At 41.5% G+C, this 17973-nt stretch overlaps 1 protein-coding gene across 1 annotated transcript; it reads right to left on the bottom strand.

The window, feature by feature from the left end:
* Positions 1-1835: 1835 nt before the first annotated feature.
* Positions 1836-16655, bottom strand: LOC136437241 (coiled-coil domain-containing protein 158-like). Its single transcript, XM_066431721.1, has 27 exons — positions 16410-16655; positions 16158-16225; positions 15095-15181; positions 14153-14223; positions 13497-13871; positions 13119-13176; positions 12620-12729; positions 12321-12411; positions 11726-11962; positions 11117-11340; positions 10710-10824; positions 10235-10354; positions 9899-10096; positions 9095-9241; positions 8362-8565; positions 7835-7984; positions 7086-7262; positions 6403-6567; positions 5637-5805; positions 5389-5501; positions 5075-5233; positions 4374-4634; positions 3857-4104; positions 3256-3365; positions 2819-3049; positions 2337-2438; positions 1836-1949 (listed from the first exon to the last, which is right to left on the bottom strand). Exons 1-27 carry the CDS (start codon positions 16612-16614, stop codon positions 1864-1866), a joined length of 4281 nt encoding a protein of 1426 aa, XP_066287818.1. The 5' UTR covers positions 16615-16655; the 3' UTR covers positions 1836-1863.
* Between the last annotated feature and the right edge of the window lie 1318 nt (positions 16656-17973).

Consider the following 17973-nt stretch of genomic DNA (forward strand, 5'->3'; position numbering starts at 1 on the left):
CAACTAGTTGGCGACTAAAAGTGGCGACGACTTGGCAAGTTTACAAGGAGTTTCCACTAGCATTTTAGCTGTTGAGCAGGCTATCGGAAACAGCAGTGTTGCTACTGAATGAAAAACCAATGTAAAATGACTATCGGAATATATGACTATCGGAATATATGACTACAGCAATGTCACATCAATTATGCAAATCAGGCCCTTATTTGCATAATTGGTATCTAAAGATGTTTAATCTACCATAAAGTTATTCTATCTGAAATATTTTGACAAAAACGCCTCTGCAGTTCCAGAGCAAGCTGCTAAGGGCCCAAACCTCACAAGCTACCTGCCACAACAAAATCAAGACCATAGCACGTCCCGGACAAAAGATACCAAAACCAGAAGTTCTACTGCAGTACTGAGGTCACATACCAAAATCAACCTTGACCTTTCTCTTCCCAAGACCTACCTACATACATGTATCAAATATCATTGTAATCCATCCAGAGGTTCTTGAGCTATGTTGACTACAAAATCCGGAAACACACACACACAGACAGGCCAAAAACTATACCTCCATTTTCATCTTGGTAACAACACCCCCCGGAGAATTGGTGTGGCTGGATTGGGACATGCTGTCACTCTACCATACATTCAAATAACTACTGATACACAAGAACACAATCATCATACAGCCTCACTGAAAATAAAACCTCCATATGCAATTAGGTTCAGCCCATCTGATATTGAACCCCATAGTAAGGCTTAGCACAAACTTCACTTCATGTAGCTGAGTCATGTACCATGATTCCAAATCTCCAATAGGCAATTTGCCAAATAGCCAGTGGTTATTCTCGCACTTAGATTTTCTCATGAGAAGTAAGTCTTGACTTCTTATTCATCTTGAGTGCAGCTGTAGGAATAAGATTCAAAACTTGAGTGCAGGACCACTTTATTCTTGTCTTTCAGATTGCTTCATTTCATCAACAAAAGTACATAATAATCTGAACAAAACAAAACAGTATAAAACAAAATATTTGGTATCAAAAACCTCACAAAAGAAATATAACAGCAGCATATAAATGTTCATATTCAAAATCTAAGTACAAGTATAAGACACAAAGCCACTGATGCATCTTTGGACTTCATCTTGAGGTATGTACAATGAAAAACTACAGACTTTCAAGGACCAACTGCAAATAAAAATATTGTCTAGCGGCATAAGCAACTCAGCGATGGTAAAGAAATCTGTTTTTATACTATTGGAATTCATATTTCTACACTTGTTGTGGATGACTTTATTAATGGTGAACATTTTCCTGATAAACCTTACTTTCAACAGTAAATACATGTACTTTGGTTAGAAAAGGCACCACTACACTTAGTGTAAATTTACATACCTGAATAACTTAGACGTGTACTACACATGGAACAGTATCATAAAATACAAAAGATATGGATCCCTGTTGTTTTTGAGTGCTTGAATACATGCAGTCATGAGAGATCTACCGGTAAAGTCCAACAACATATGCGAAGTTGGAAAGACACTTTGAGGAATAACATCTACATTGGAGATACATATTTGAGACTTTTTACATAAATCAGAACATAGCTGCCAATGAGTTATACATGGAAACCTCTGTTAACATTAATATAATCACATTTCTTTTTAAACACAGTACTGAATATGTACAACTTGACAACTTTGTGTTTGAAAAAAATATTGTAGGACACCTATACTATAGTCCAGTGGTCTTTTACACATATATTGCAGTTTTAAACATGCTGTGCAGTTGTGATAAGAAAAACAGCACTACTCTGCAAGGAAACTCACATTAAAACTCTTCATAAATTATTCTGGTTTGCAAGCTGGTTGCCAGTTGGTCATTTCCAGGCCTTTTGCACTGTCTTCTCGGTTTGGCGCACACGCTTGAGTTGGCGGTCATGAGTCTTGATCAAAGCTGCCATTTCTGGAGAGACAGAAACAAATCAGCTGAGATTCAGTGCAATTTTCTCAATTACAGCTGTATACAACACTATTTGAGGCAGATTTAAACAAAAAAATGAAGACTACTAGACATATGAAACAAATCTGACTTTTGTAATACTGAATCTTGTATGTGAATGGCGTGGGAGACGGGTCCGTTTTCAAGCAGACTTGAAGCTGTGATCCCAGTTGTATTGAGTCGGTGAGTGAATTTAATATTTCTGACTTAGGAAGAATAGACGCTGTGACTAACTTAGATGGTTACATTATTCCAATTAATCATGATTTTGCTTTTGTGTTGTGATTGCAAGTCAGTATCCAAGAATTGTCTACAAGTTAAGATACAATAATCCTCTCCTGTGTGTTTTACCTTGATTCTCCATCTTCAGGTGATCTCCCACCTGTGATAGGTGCTGCAGCTTGTCTTCAAGTCGTCTGCACAGCTCTACTGTCTCCCGCGACAACTCTGTACCTGTGTTCACGATAAATCATGGGCATGAACATAGAGGTATCTCCATTCAGTTATCTCACTAGGGCTATTCTAGTCTAGACATATAGATGCAATGTGCAATGAGTTCAATAGATAGGGAACCATAGCTTAACGTTCTGTCAAGGACAGAAACCTTTACCAGTGGCTTACAAGTCAAATGACTGACAACAGCTGGGATGCAGACTTCCAAGAGCAGGATCACCGAGCTCAGAAACACATACGCAACCGCTTCACCTTCCATGTACTTTAAGCTAGAAATGATTAACTGTTTTTATGATTTAGAATTACAATCAAAGTTAAAAAACAAGAAGAAGGAAGATATAGTATCTATTACTATCTAATGATAGAGAATAAAAAATTACCTCTGCGAGAGGGTTTTGGAATAGTGCTTGGTACAGTTGAAAGGTCGTCTGTTGTCAGCGTGATTGCACTCTGGTTGCCCCTGGTTACGGGATGAGATGACAGTAGAGACTCGATGGGGGAGGGGGAGCGGTTCAGTTCAAATGACCTTTGGCTTCTATAAGATTTAGCTGTTCGTCCCTCAGATTTTGTGCTTTTTTTAGGGGAAGACGAGGACATGGGCTGGTCCAAACCTACATGAAATGTATGAAAATAAATCTCAATCAAGTTTTGCTTACTACATGGTCATCAAGGTACCGGGGAAAATGCCATCCTTTCCAGCAGTATACAAGTTGGGTGAGTGACAGCAACTCTCAGACTTCTGGTCCTAAACAAGGGTTACCAATCACACTGTGGCACACCTGTTATGATGCCATATCTAAGACCATGAAGAGCTAACCTGCATATCTGACAGTGTCCTCTGATGTTGTGGAGTTGAGAGCTCTGCTGTGTCTGTCTGTCTCAGTTTCCTCTGTGTCTGAGACAGTTGCACTGCTAGGAGGGGACCTTCTGGGGACAAAATGACAAACAGGCTTGTAGACCTACATTTAGCAAGTCTTGGTTTATGCACAATTGTACACAATTATGGTTTACAAATCAAAGCAGCTCCTACATGGTTCATGCCCTTGGTGCTGATAGCTTTACTGTAGCTTATAGTGATGATTTTTGTTGTATGTCATAATTGAATAATCATTCAGCTGTTGGCAACAAGACACAATGTACTTGGAAAATAATATTTCAACAAGCAAAATTACATATTTCATATCCTAGAGTGTGTCTGTCAACACTACTACACGAGTGACTTAGGACATATAGATAATTTGGAAGTAAGAGGACTTTATCTGTGAGCTATATTTCTGTGGGGAGAGTAGGGTGATCCAAAATTTGCCTCGAAAATTTAGGTAAGGACAAGGGATAGGCCAAATGATAAAGCTGAAACTATGAAAGTTCAGAAAATGTCGAAGAAATTAAGAGGATATTGTCTCTTTCAAAACACTGACTTTTTCCCTGATGTCCGATACTTGTGGTGTTTCTTGTCGCTGTGTCTGTGATGACTGTGCTTGTCAGGTGACCGGCTATGTCTGTCCGATGGCCGGCTGTGTCTGTCCGCTGACCGGCTGTGTTTGTCTGGTGAGTGGCTGTGCTTGTCCGATGGCCGGCTGTCCACAATCAGCTGACGCATGTCCGTCAGCAGCCGGCGCAGCTCCTGTCCGGCATCGGCGTTAGCAGCAAGGCTCTGGAGGTAGCTCTGTTGTAGTAGGGAAGTAGGAAGATATGATAAGGTAATTCAGTGCAGTTTCATTTTTAGTGCAAATTTATCTCATCACAGATAATCAAAAGTAGGCAGGAAAATACTAGAATTAGAAATGCTATAAAAGCTTAAATCTCATTGTTAAAGAGTGTGTGTTTCTTCACTAACACAAGATCTAACTTTAACATGAAGGTGTAATCTACATTACAAAACTCTCATGCTAAGAGAAAGACTATGGTCTCATTCAAACTTGCAGACATACTTACATCTGAAGGCTTTTGGGAGACAGGGGGTGACTTGGGTGCAATGGTCTGATGTAAAAATCCCTGAGTAGATACTCCTGCAGAACCGAGGCTTCCCACACCCGCCACGGCTGCGTCAGGTGCTGTGTCAGCCGCAGCACCAGTGACTCCTGCAGCCCTGCGCTGCAGCTCCCGCAGCTCCAGGCTGTGTCGCAGCTTCATGCGTGCCAGCTCCTGTTCCTGCTGCTCAATCAGCGCCTGCTGGGTTGCATGTTTCACTGCAGCCTGTGCACATGGAGGAATCAATGAGTTAACTGGTGGATCAAGGAATGGATGAATGAATGAATGAGTGAATGAGGGAATCAATTGATTAAGTGGTGGATCAAGGAACGGATGAATGAATGAATTCATTACTGAGCCATGCATCTTATAATGCCAGCCCTGTTTTATTTGCATAGTGAGAACACTTACCAGTCGACTCAACATCTCCACCTAAGAGCAGCCATGTAATACAAGGGCCAGAGACAATGTTCAGTTACATGTTAGGGCATTCTTAATCTCAGTCATCTCACCAGTTACTGCATATTCAAGTTAAGAACATTAACAGCTAGAATAGCACTTGAACCCCATGTAGGTGTAGTCCTCTAAGCATTTTCAGCTTGGTGTTACATTAGGGCTGGAAATTCTGAAGGTTTAAACCCATAATATTGGGATGTACAGGTTACCTTCTCCAGAGCGTTCTCCAGCTTGGTGACCCTGTGTCGTGCCTCCTGTTCCCTGTCCGACACCGTCAGCAGTTCCTCCTGCAGTCGGCTGATCTGTCCATCACTTTTCTCCAGCTTCATGTTCAGACCCTCGCTGGATGTCTGCAGAGTTGCCTTCTCCTAAGTACAGAGACAATCACAATTGTGTCAAGTCACGAGATGTCAAAAACAAAGGCCTAAATGATTATATATTGATAGGAAATTTTACAATTTCAGCAAAATTTGACTGAATAAGACTGAGAAGTACGAAAGGATAGGTAATGCTGAAGAGAAACCTTAACAGCTGTATCCAGGCACTCCTCCAGCCAGTGGAGCCGGCTCTTCAGGGAGTCAATCTCACTCCTGCGGTCTGTAACCTCCTGTTGGATAGTCTCTGCCACGTGGTAGGCTGAGGAGAAGGAAATACCATTAAGTATATTTAGTTAAAGTATGTCTTCTTTACTTTGGGAAAGTAGACAAAATTTGTTGTTTATTGATTGTGTCTTTGAGGGGAATCATAATGAACTGCAGTAGAATAAGTCACCTTTGTTGTCTACACTCTCCTTTGCCTGCAGGGCTTTCCTGGTCTGTTCCAGCTCCTGTAGGGAAGCCTTCAGCTTACTGGACAGACGTTTGATCTGTCGCTCCGTCTCCCCCTCCCTCCCGTCCAGGAGGGCCTTCAGACTGTCACGCTCATCGGTCAGGTACGCTACCTGTCAGGTAAAACATTACAACAGTTTTAATGGCTTCTGGCTTTGTACACCCTAATGCCCCTTTTCAACTGTGACTACAGAGCAACCAACTGCTGAGCAAAAATTGGAAAGAACGCTCAGCAAATTTCATAGATAACAAATGAAAATTTTCACGTTTTGTGTGCTTTGTTGTCTTTTAAATCATACTTTTACATCGTGCACTATATGCTAAGTATAAAATCAATGGTCACACAAATCCAATTTTGGTCCCTTAATGGTCACTCAGTGATTGCTGTCTTGTAGATTTCAGAAAATGATGCTGAAGTAAAAGATAAAATATCATGTTTGAGGGTGAGGTTTGTACCATAGTTCACAATAACAAGTATTAGTGACCAGATTCAAGTTTTCCTTCTAGACCTCCTGCTTTATTTCAAATCTTAAATGACCAAGAATCAAGGAAATAGATTGCTCTAGCTTTAAAGTCAAATGACGGCCTGCCTCAGCGGATGAACTGAAAAGTGAAGGTGATGATAGTCAAATGTGTGTCATATGCAGTTCAACATAGAATCTGAAACAAAAATGTACAGAGAGTGGACAACAAACATTTGCCCTCCTGACCTGAAGCCTGCTGTCCTTGAGCTCCTGACTGGCCCTGTCCTTCTCCTGCATGACCTCGGTGACCTCTCGTACCCTCTGGCTGACCTGCTGACTCAGGTGTTTCTTCTCCTCCTCCACTTTCCCCAGGAACTTCTCACGCAGCTGCAGGCGCTGGGTCAGGGTCTCCTGGGGTGGGAAACAGTACATTAGATTATTAAGATTATTCTTTCATAAACTTGAAGAAATGATGAAACAAAGAGATTGTGCAAGGGACGCCAGAAACTTAGTGCTTGATATATTGCCTCTCTTTATTAGATTAAGAACTCACATCATTTAGCTATTGTAATCTGGAATGTTTTCTACAATTGTTGTGACATAGTTGCCATACATTGTATCTTGTACAATTGTTGAGCAATCAAGTTCATTCATTCATTCATAGTCTATCAATATACAATTACGGGCCAAAAAAAAAAGGATTCCCCAATATGACCATGAATCTCTGTACAGAACTTGTGTTGGTTTAAGAGTTATAAGGTTAAAAACTAATAGCCAATTCTGAGCTCCCCTGTCTCCAAAATCTTATCCTACTGTGACTCGAGTTGTGAGAATTCCCCCTCGTAACTTTACCCAACAGAATCTACAGCTCCTAGTAAAGAAAAGTTCAAATGCTTTGTTATACTGTTTGTGCGGGATTGACAACTCACATAGCCCATCCTGAGCTCCTCCGTCTCCACCATCTTGTCGCTGAGCGCCTTGCTGACCCGGTCCAGCTCGACCCGCAGAGTGGCGGCCTCCTGTCCGCCCTGGTGCAACATGTGCGACACGTTCTCGCTCTGCTGATGCAGCGTCGACAGGCTTTTCTCGCGCTCCTCCAACTGGACCTGCAGGAACAGAACATGTTAGCAACTACAGTCAAAACTGCCCAAGAAGACCACACATGGAGCTGATAAAATCTGGTCTATGTGGACAGGTGGTCACCATTTAGACAGGATTCTTAATGCTTGTGTCAATGGGAAAAATTATCTAAGGGACCAGGAGAAAGTGGTCACGTTGGCCAGGTGGTCTTTATGTAGAGGTGGTCACTTGTACAGGTTTGACATCACCTAAATCTCAGTAGCTATGCTTAGAAGTTAGATATCCTTCTCTAGCCACTGGTGTTCCTTTACTCGGCATTGGCAGATACTGGCCAGGGATGGAATCCTTCTGAGGAGATGTTAGAACAACAGTTAACCACACATTGATTACATTAAGGAACCTACTACCCTGATCAATGAAGGTAAGGGTACACCAAAGTGTGTGACAGTTCCAACCAGTCATTTTTTGTGCACCTTATAATTATATTTTCCAACTACAACTTACACTCACTCCCTATCTGGTTTATCATCCTTCCTGTAACTTCTTACAAGTAAAGAAATGTGGTGCTATGTTACCGGTAGTAAACAGATGCACTAACCTGTAGCCTATCATGGCTGCTCTGTAGGGAGGAGAACTCTTCGTTCCTCTTCTCCAACATCTGGATGTAGTGTGCTCGCTCCTGTCGTACGCGCTCTGCATCCTGCAGCCGCTCTTCCGCCACGGCAGACAGCTCGTTCTTCTCTCCCACCTGTGGGATCAGCCTCTGTCTTATTTCTGTTTCATTTCACTTTGATTTACTTGACATTTTATTCTATTCTGTTCCTGTTTATTTGGCAACAGTCTAGCATATGAATAAAGACATAAGAATTAGAACAAGTGCCATAAGCAGTATCTTTAAAAAATCATATGCATTGCAATGCCTCCTAGAAATTAGTTGGAGGTTGTCTATTACAATACAAAATTACAAATATTGTTTAATTGATGAGACAAAGCTGTTTACTGAATACATGTATAAGCAAACAAAAGATAATACTACTTGTAAGAATAAAAGTCAAGAAATCCATCCTCTCTTGCAAATAACAACAAGTTTTTAAGTCCCAGGTTTTGTTGTGTTTGAACACATACCACTGAGCTGAGCTGCTTCTGAGCATCATCCAGAGCATGCTGCAGTTCCTCCACTCTCTGCCGGAGGGCCTTGATGTCATCTGTCTTCCACTCGAACTCACGGCCGAGCTTCAGGCTCTGGTTGCGCTCGGTCTCCAGCTGGGCAGACAGCACGTTGATCTGCTCCTGCAGGCGCTGCTGCTCCTGTTCCTTCACTTCCAACACCTGGCGACAGGGGAAAACTTTCACTTTTCTGTCAACTCTTCATTTCCAGATTGGTACTTATTCACTGATTCAATTCCTTCTTGATTGTTGCCGGAAATTAATGGAGCAAGCTTGGGATAACTGTGACCTCTGGAATTTCTTTGTTATCAAATTGCTCAATATCTTTGCACACCCACATACATTTCACTTGTGGTAGAGTAAAGATAGTAGCTATAGTATATGGCAAGTGCACCATGGGGTGCTGTTGTTAACATTGTGTATTAATGTTGGGTAGCATAGAGGAAAATTTATATTCATAATGTAGATAAAAGAGTGACCTAATGGTCATACAGTGTACTTAGGATTCTTAGGTGGCACACACAAAACACAAGGCACCTTTTTACCACTTAAAGTTTGACTACACATTTAATGAAAGGGACATTATGGCACCCACCAAAAGACATTCTGTATAGGGTTGTTGAAATCACACTAAAACTAATATATATCACAATACTGATGGTAGTGACTTCAATGTTCAAAAGAAGGTGGTCCAAAGGACATGGTAGGGTATCACACAAGTGCATGAAGTTATCTTTAAGTAGAATAGATGAAAACGGTGGTGACTTGTTCCCCCAACATACGACAGTCCACTTACAATAACCCAGATTCCATCCCCTTCAGATTTGTGGGAGGGAGGCTTCAGTCAGAGGGGAGGAGAAGAAACACAGAGATCAGTATGATTGTATCTTAAACCACACCAAAGTTCTTGGTCCTCAGATTTTTGCAAGAAACTTGGGGAGCGAGGAAAATGAGGCAGTGAATCCCAGAACCAAGAAACTGAATTGGTGTGGCCTTAAGAGTAAATTGTGGTGTGATAGGAAATGCAGTTGATGCTATGATATCTTGTAGCTGTTTTGCAGCATAGAGGACAAAGACAAGAAAACACAAGACAAACATAAAATAAAAGTGTTCAGAAAAAAAGGGAAAAAACACTACCAAGCAAAAGAGTAATATTTCAATGGTTGAATAGTGGATGAAATATAGAAGGCAATTTCTACTGACAAGAATTGCTTGCTCCAGCTAGCATAAACAAAGACAAACAACAATAGTACAAGAAAGTTAGAACAGTGTTGAAAAAGTAGGGGGTCTACACAACTTTTATCATGATAGAGATGTTTGAATTTGAAGTAAATGATTAGATTTTCCATGAAACCCCAGTCTTTTCTAATGGTTACTTGGCCAGTGATACATTTAACCCAAGAAAGTCCCTGCATACCTATTTACCCCTGTCTTTTATAGATTCTAATTGTTGCTTGACCAATGTTACATTGAAACCAACAAAGTGACCCTGTACCTGTTTCTCCATCTGGTTCTTGCACTCCTGCTTGACGGTCTGCACCAGCTCCTTCAGCCTGCGCACCTCCAGCGACGCGGCCTCCAGCTCCGCCTCCAGCGTGTGCACCCGTCGGCTCTGCTCCTCGTCACGCGACCACAGCCGCTTCGTCTGCTCGCGCTCGATCTTCAGGTCCTCGTCACCACGCACCAGGCTTTGCTGTGGGGGTGGACAGGAAAACATGGGATGAACCATTGAAATGAAATAAATATATGTGGTAAACCTTATATAATATACTGTTCAAAAGAATGATGACTTGGCGTAGCAAAGTTTGTATACTGCTATGGAGTTCCTCACCTTTATCTGAGTCATCTCCTGCTCACACTCCTCCAGTGACTCCTGGTAGTGCTCCTTCTCCAGCTGCAGGTTGGACATCTCCGAGTGGAGTGTCTCCAGCGCTCGCTCCAGCTCACGGACCTGAGGAAAACACAGGTGGGAGCCAGAGATGAATAGGATCAACAGGGGAGAGGGTGTAAGGGTGAGTCTTTGGGAGTGAGCAGACGAATATCGACTCAAATTAAGATGGGTGTGATGAACAGTAGTGGGCTCGAAACTCTTTTGGACATGCATGGAGGAAGAAGGTGTGAATGCCAGAGCCAATGGAAATGTATGTCAAAGAAATTTTCATTCCCAACAAGCTACATGCCATTGTATCGAGAAGGATATTTTGTACTTGCTCTTTCTGACAACTACAGAGAACAGCACACTACAGTTGAACTTCTTTAATTAACATGACAATATCAGCAGAACAAAATGTTCTACAAATACTCACTTTCTTCTCATACCCCTGCTTCATGTCCTTGTGTTCGTCCTTGAAGGCAGAATACTTGGCCTCAAGGTCAGCAATATGGCCGTCCTTCAATTCCACCTGGCTTTGAGTCTGTTCTCTGAAAATGTGAGACAAACATTTGATTCATAAGCCATTTCTGTGACCAGCCATTTTCTTGTGCACTAAAATCTAATCAAGCCTCTAAATGCTGAAATTCTCAGAAATACCTCTTTAGCCACTTGGTGCAAGAAGTTTGAAATTTAAAATTTTGCTACTGCAACAATCAGATAATTGTCTCTCCCTGAAGCTGTAAGTCCCAAGATACAGACTTCCAGTTCAACATTAATTCTAGTTCAGCACTGTTGTCTAAATATGAGAACCCACAAATAAATTGGTCTGAAACAACTTACTGTAACAGTGTCAGCTGTGTCTGCAGGGTGGTGGCCTGTTTACGAGAGTTGTTGGCCCTCTCCGTGGCGCTGTCCAGCTGCTGTTTGTACTCCTGTACCACCTGCTGCAGCCTGTCCTGGCTGTCCCGGGTCAGCCGGTGCTGTTCCTCTTGAAGCTTCTGCTGGGACTCCCTAACATCTTGCTCCAGCTGCAAGAGGAAAATATCAATGTATCGCCATCTGGATCAGATAACTGAAAAGCCCAATATCTAATCTCCTAGTCCTTTACAATAGAGTCTATTCTATTTTGTTCTACCCAATGCTTCAACTTCTTTCTTTGAAAAATCTGGGGGACAATTGATTGAATTATGATATCACAATCATCGAAAGCTACAAATAGACCTGCTAAAAGAAACAGAAAAAGATTCAAGGAATATACTTAAGTGCAGGTAAAGAGAGAAATGCAGCAAAGAATTAGTAAAAGGGAAAATGAGTAAAAGCAAATTGAATTCTCTAAGCTAGTATTTTACGGCAGTTATACCAGCTATACAGATACAGACACTTCTCAGAAAAATGACAAAGGGAAGAAAAATGACAGAAAAGAGGGAATAAAAGAAAGAGGGTACCAACCCTAGTGACTTTAGCTGTGAGTGAATGTATGTGCACATCCCTGTCCTGCAGACATTTCTGCAGGACTTGTGGCAGGATCGCCGCCCCAGTCTCCCTGGCGTTCTCCCCGGCCAGGAACGGCCTGCCCTGCCCGTCCTCCTCCTGCGCCAGGAAGGTGCGGATCTGCACCAGTGCCACGTCTGCCGTCTTCAGGTTCTTCTGAAGGTCGTCCACACGGGCGTTGGTGTCTAACATGGCCTGGAACAGCAAGAAAAGTGGAAAATACAGCTTGGCATGAAATACTGCTTCAAATGATTGGGTTGTGTCCTCATTGTTACGTACTTTGTCTTTATCTAGTTGATATCATTTTGCACTTGGTATACATTATAAAACTAGTAGTATACTATTAAGAAATTCTAAAAGGTTACGTCATTTTAAAGAGGGGAAGACCATGATACACCATGACTAAGTTTCAAGCCTTGTCATTTCCTTCAAGAGGATGGATGAGCTGATGGATTTGGATGATCTGTTTGTGTATGGTCACTCACAACTTGAAGACCTAGAGATACGTGCAAATCACAAAGTATGACCAAAATGTAAAATGAGGGGTTTCCACCTTTTCCTGCTGCTTGTTGGTAGATTCCAGTTCCTTCAGCGTAGACTGAAGCTCGCTCACAATTTGGTCACGTTCACGAGATTCATTTTCTCTATGAAGAGGAGAGAAGAACAATTAGTAAAATAACGGTGATCAAAATTCTTGGTAACATCCGGGGCCTACTATGACAAGAACGTAAAGTAAAGCAGTGGTCACACCACTGAGTTGGGCTACCCTAGTTAAACCAAGGACGTTAGTTAAACATGACAAAAATCAATCAATCAAACAATCAAATCAAATAGAATGTGCCCTGAGCTGACCTCTGTTCCAGCAGCCTCTCCCGTTGCAGCAGCGCCTCCTGTAATCTATCCTGCAGTTCTGTGATCGCCTCACGGAAGTGGTGCTTCTGGAGGTCCGTCAGCTCATTGGCCTGAGAGAATAAAACATTTTTATATGGATGAGGAAACTGATTCTTAATTTGTAGTAACAGATGGGAAGCTTTAAACAATACAGCTTTAAAGATGGACCAGGACCGTGCCAGGAGGACTTGTGCGGAAAAGGAGAAATATCTGACCAGCTCAGCTACATGTATGAAAAAAAACAGTGACATTTTCCCTGCATATCTATAAGTACATGTATCTTAAAACCAGTAAAGGCAGGATGACTTCTAACCTCTTCTGAACCAGAGACACTATCCAGAGACTCATGCAGCATGAGGGAACAAGAGAAGATGTAAAGCCAATGTCTGTCTAAAGCATTTCCCATATTACCCAGTTTAGAATAAAAGAAACTAGTATAGATTGGAAAGTTGCTCCTCACCTGCTTCAGTTGTTCCTTCAGGTGTTGCACCTGGAGGGAGTCTATTGTGGACAGAGACCTGAAGGGAAAAAATAAACAACACATTTATTATTGAGTGCTGCTGTCATGTTATTAACAAATAGGAACTCAATCTTTCAATCTTCTTCAGACAAATTTTCACATATCCATTGCAAACTCACATAATAATTGCATGCACTACACTACGGTACCTTTATCTGTCATACCTCTTATGCATCCTTCCAACCTAATTAGATTCTTGAGGTTCCCTCTAAATCTGACTAGTGTTATGTGTGTGTGTGTGTGTGTGTGTGTGTGTGTGTGTGTGTGTGTGTGTGTGTGTGTGTGTGTGTGCATGTGTGTTTGTGTGTTATAACCTACTGTGGATGTAGTTCAGGAGACTTTGTCCTGGCTCGTTCCTTCTCCATCTGTCGTAGCATCCCTCCCTCCGCTCCCCTCCCAACAGGGTCGAAAGCGCTTGTCCTTCCTCCTGTTGCCATGGCGCCCCCAGTCCGGTCCTGACCAGTCCGCGCGTTGGACAGTCTCACCTCCTGTCCGGGTCGTGTGCCCATCAGCTTGTCGATGACCTCTGAGTTGCTTGGCGACACGGCGATGCGCACTGCCCTAGGGCTGGGGATGAAGATGTGGGGGTCCTTACCGGAGGGGGAGGAGCGGATCTGTACGTAGCTCTGTCCCACGGGGCTACTCCGAAGGGTGGAGGAATCTGTGGACTTCTTCACCTCACCTTGCAGGCACCTGGGATGTAAGATAGTAGCATGAAGACAGGTAATATAATGCAATATAAGTTAAGACTTCCAATCTGTGGATCAAATGTAGTGGTTCTGTCCCAAGAAGATATTTTCTAAGCCCACCTAAATTGCTTCGCTCCATCTTGCCATATCTACTAACACAGCTACTGGTTGCCCTGTTGCTAAGCAACACGCTTCCATCATTAGTATTAGGGACACAATAATACATTAGTTGCTTGAAACACATGAGTCACATTTCTATGTAAAAATGAATTAAAAAATGCTTACTTGAGTTCAGCAAGGGAGCCCTGACTTGCAGTGTTGGAAGCTCTGGTGGTCGCTGCAGGGTCTGTTCCAGTCTGCAGTGGTCAATAATTAATGACATCATGTGTGTTAACGACCTACTGTGATTGACGAGAGAGAGGGTCACAATGCTTCACTATTTCAGGCCACCCCAATTTGATTTGTTGGTTCGTTGGGTTCCGGATCACAAAATGGTCATGCTGAACGGGAAAAAAAACATGGAAACTGAGTCTGCAGGGAAGTCTATACCTTGATATACACAGTATCGGGGAGTGAATATAGCCATCTATTTTCATCTTGGATTATTGCCTGATTTTTACAAGTCAGGGAACCCAAAGATATAAATTGGTATGGCCTGAAGACTACACAAGTGACAATTCCCCAGAGATGCGTGTCATTGATCCATCACTCTTTTGTTAAGAGAATAATTCAGGATGGATGAATTTGTACTGAATGACATTATCAATAATTCATCTTTTTTTTCAAATCTGAGGGGGCAGAAAAACACTTAAGAAAAACAAAAGACAAGTTTGGAAAACAAATTTGTCCTCAGCATTACATAAGCTTTTCGATTTTTTTCTCTTTTAAATGGACTGCCATGTCATTATTCTTTACAGATTATGTACATGCTGATAGTACAGTCAAAATATAGAGACTGGATATTATGCAAGGTTGGAAAATGAAAGTATGGATAAATCTATCACTTGAATTATCATTTGTTTCAAGCATCATTTACTGTTTCACAATTCTTGTTATGACATTTATTGTCTCTTCATTTTCAAAATCTTTATTTGGTCGATCCTGATCAATGCATTTCATACTCTTAGATCATGTTTAGGGTCTATCAAATGTTACCCATAAAGCTATGTTTGTTTCGCCTACAAAAGAGATGGCATGATTAGCAGCAGCACGCAGGATAGGGACTACCTCTGAAGCCCGCAGCTCTGCTTTGATGTTGTTGACCTCGTGCGACTTCACCTTCAGTTGGTCCTGGAACTTTTGCAGCAGCTCCACCTAGAGGTGAGGTGTGATAGGGCAGGGACAAGGTGGTACAGGGGCATGATGGGGTAGTATGGTGGGAGTTTTATGGGGGTGGGGGGATGGAGAAGGGTGGCCAAACAAGAGAAGGATGTTATGAATGCATTCCATTTATTTCTTTGGTACATGTGCTAACTGTGGCAGACGTGTATGAAGCAGGAACGGTAAGTCAGAGAGTGATGGAGAATTTTATGGGTAAAATGTAAATTCTGGAGGCATAGCACAAAATGGGCACATTTATCAAGATGGCTGGCAGACATTTGAGGTTTAAAGTTAGAAGTTGTGAACAGTATCAGGACTTTGCTATTATATGTATTTAATTCGAACAAAGTAAGTAGTCTTAGAAGTGAGCACTATTACAAAGTGGTTTGTATCATTGATGAAAAGAGAGTTTATCTGGCTACAAATTGCAGCTATAGGCAGTTTGACAGGTTTGGCATTCATTAAAGCTAGTTACCAGGAAAACAAAACCAAAAATTATGGTATGAATAGGTATCAAGTACATTGAGTATTTTCATGCAAATTACTACAAGCTAAATGAAGCCGTTGCACTTGTATCTGTACAACAAGCAGTTGTCTGAAGAAATGCAGAAGAAAACCATTCCATCTACCGATGGTACATGACACATGATGTTTCTGTGAAGAACCTTATTGTCCGGTGTAAATCAACATCATTCTACCAATTTGAAGCATATCATCAAAAATATCTACGAATACAGAGATGTTACAAACAAACTAACTTCTCCTGACAAATTCCTGTGACCTGACTCAACAGTTGAAATCATGAATAGGACTTGATAACCAGAAAGCAGAGGGGCAGCTTAGATGTAGATATAATCTGGTACAATATATGTTTCAATGCAGTGTAGTCCCTTCAGTAACTGATTTTCAAGGGAGCTTGACAATCATAACAAATCAGGACACAAAAGAAAGAAAGTTGAGATTAGCCTACCTGTTTCTGCATGTGCTGTTTTACACTGTCCACTTCTGTCTGAAGGGCTCGGATTGATGTCGTTGGACCTGGATATAGATTAGAAAAAAACAATGAAATGAAACTACAATATGAAAAGTCTAAACTTATATGAACTTACCTAGCTGTAACTGCAGGAGCTACAGTTTGGAACTGAAATACTGTTGTCTTCCCCATACATACTGTCTATAGATAGAGTAAAACAAATAAGTAAACGCCAAGATAATCCCTTACTGTGGCAGGAAACAATGCTTGCTTCCTGAAGAATTAGAGACAAGGAGTATTTCCTACAGTTCAATTTTGTTTTCTCAGCGGCCATCTCTACTGGACTAACGATGAACTGGGAAGCGTCTGTGCCACTTATACTGGGTTTACAACCAAACCAGCGTGTGTAATTATCAGTCCTGAACTGGGCCAGCGACTCATCTGGGCCTTTCATGTTTGGAAAGGTGTCAAAATGTTCTCTTGATTGAAACAAAAAGACACAAGTTGAGTGGTAATTCATACTTGAAGCTGGAATTAAGTTATAACAGCTACATGTATCTATGATACACTGAAAAATAGCAACATGCACTTCTTCTTCATACATGTATCACTTTTGAGAAGTGCACAATTAAGACTACATTTAGTACAGATAATGAAGAATTAAACTCTGCACTCATCACTACAACTTTATAGACAAAAGATTTTTGATACTAGTAATGCTATTTCATTTCAACACAGAAGGGCACCCAAAGAGTCATTTTCAGGCTCAAAGACTATACAATTACTATATCAGGGCAGTATTGGTATACTGTACATAGAAAGTATCATGTAGACACACACACTGGTCACAAATGTCATGTAATTACAGGGCTTTACTACTGACAGGTAGGGTTTTAAGTCGTAAACTACCATTAAGAGATTGTAATGAGTATGTAAAATGCAATTAAGATCACAATTACACATAAGTGCTCTCACATACACCACTTGTTTTCTGCTGTGGACCTTATGATTGTGTCTTCATGCAGTAAATATGATGTATATCTGTATCAGTAAGAGGAATAACCCTTACTGTATGACACTACAGCTACATTGCAAGGAAAACAGTTGAAATGTTACACAGTCCAAACGGACTGAAGATTACTTGTGCTGACCTACAAATCATAAAGCTACACTAAGATATCCCATGTCTATGTACAGTAGTTCACAATGCAAATGTGTTCATAAAAGGCACAAATTCCCGCACAATGTCAAGAAATGTGTGGAATTCTAATGCTTTTTATCAAAATGATATTCATGATTAGACTGAGACTTTCAGTGTCACATTACCTGCTGTAGTGACCGATGCAGAAGAGTACGGGGTTGTTGTGTCCAGACTGAGACCAGGAACCTCCGGTCGGCTGGATGACCTGCTGGCCGGCAGGCTTTGTGGTCCCAGCCCCGCCCCCAGGCGCGCCCCCTCCAGCTCCAACCTAACCCAAAATCAAATCAAACTTCATTGACAATACAGCAATTGTAGAAAAGGTAAAGAATCATGCTATGTGGTTCTTCCTGCTTACAGTTACATAGAATGTTTTGGCAAGTATACACCAGGGTAGAGCCCTGCTCTTAACAACCCATTTTTGCTTTCTGAAAAGGCAATCCTTCAATAGTTGTGACTAGCAGACAGACACTATGTACAGTCTATACAGGGTCAACATACCTGGAATATTCCCCGTATCTTTGTGGCAGGTACAAAATACAACAATCAGTGGACCGTAGATCTAAATTCCATCCTTAGAGCTTCTATCGTTTCTACATTTTAACTGTTACCGAA

This window comes from Branchiostoma lanceolatum, chromosome 6, assembly GCF_035083965.1.
Source record: "Branchiostoma lanceolatum isolate klBraLanc5 chromosome 6, klBraLanc5.hap2, whole genome shotgun sequence".
In the NCBI taxonomy this organism is placed as follows: domain Eukaryota; kingdom Metazoa; phylum Chordata; class Leptocardii; order Amphioxiformes; family Branchiostomatidae; genus Branchiostoma; species Branchiostoma lanceolatum.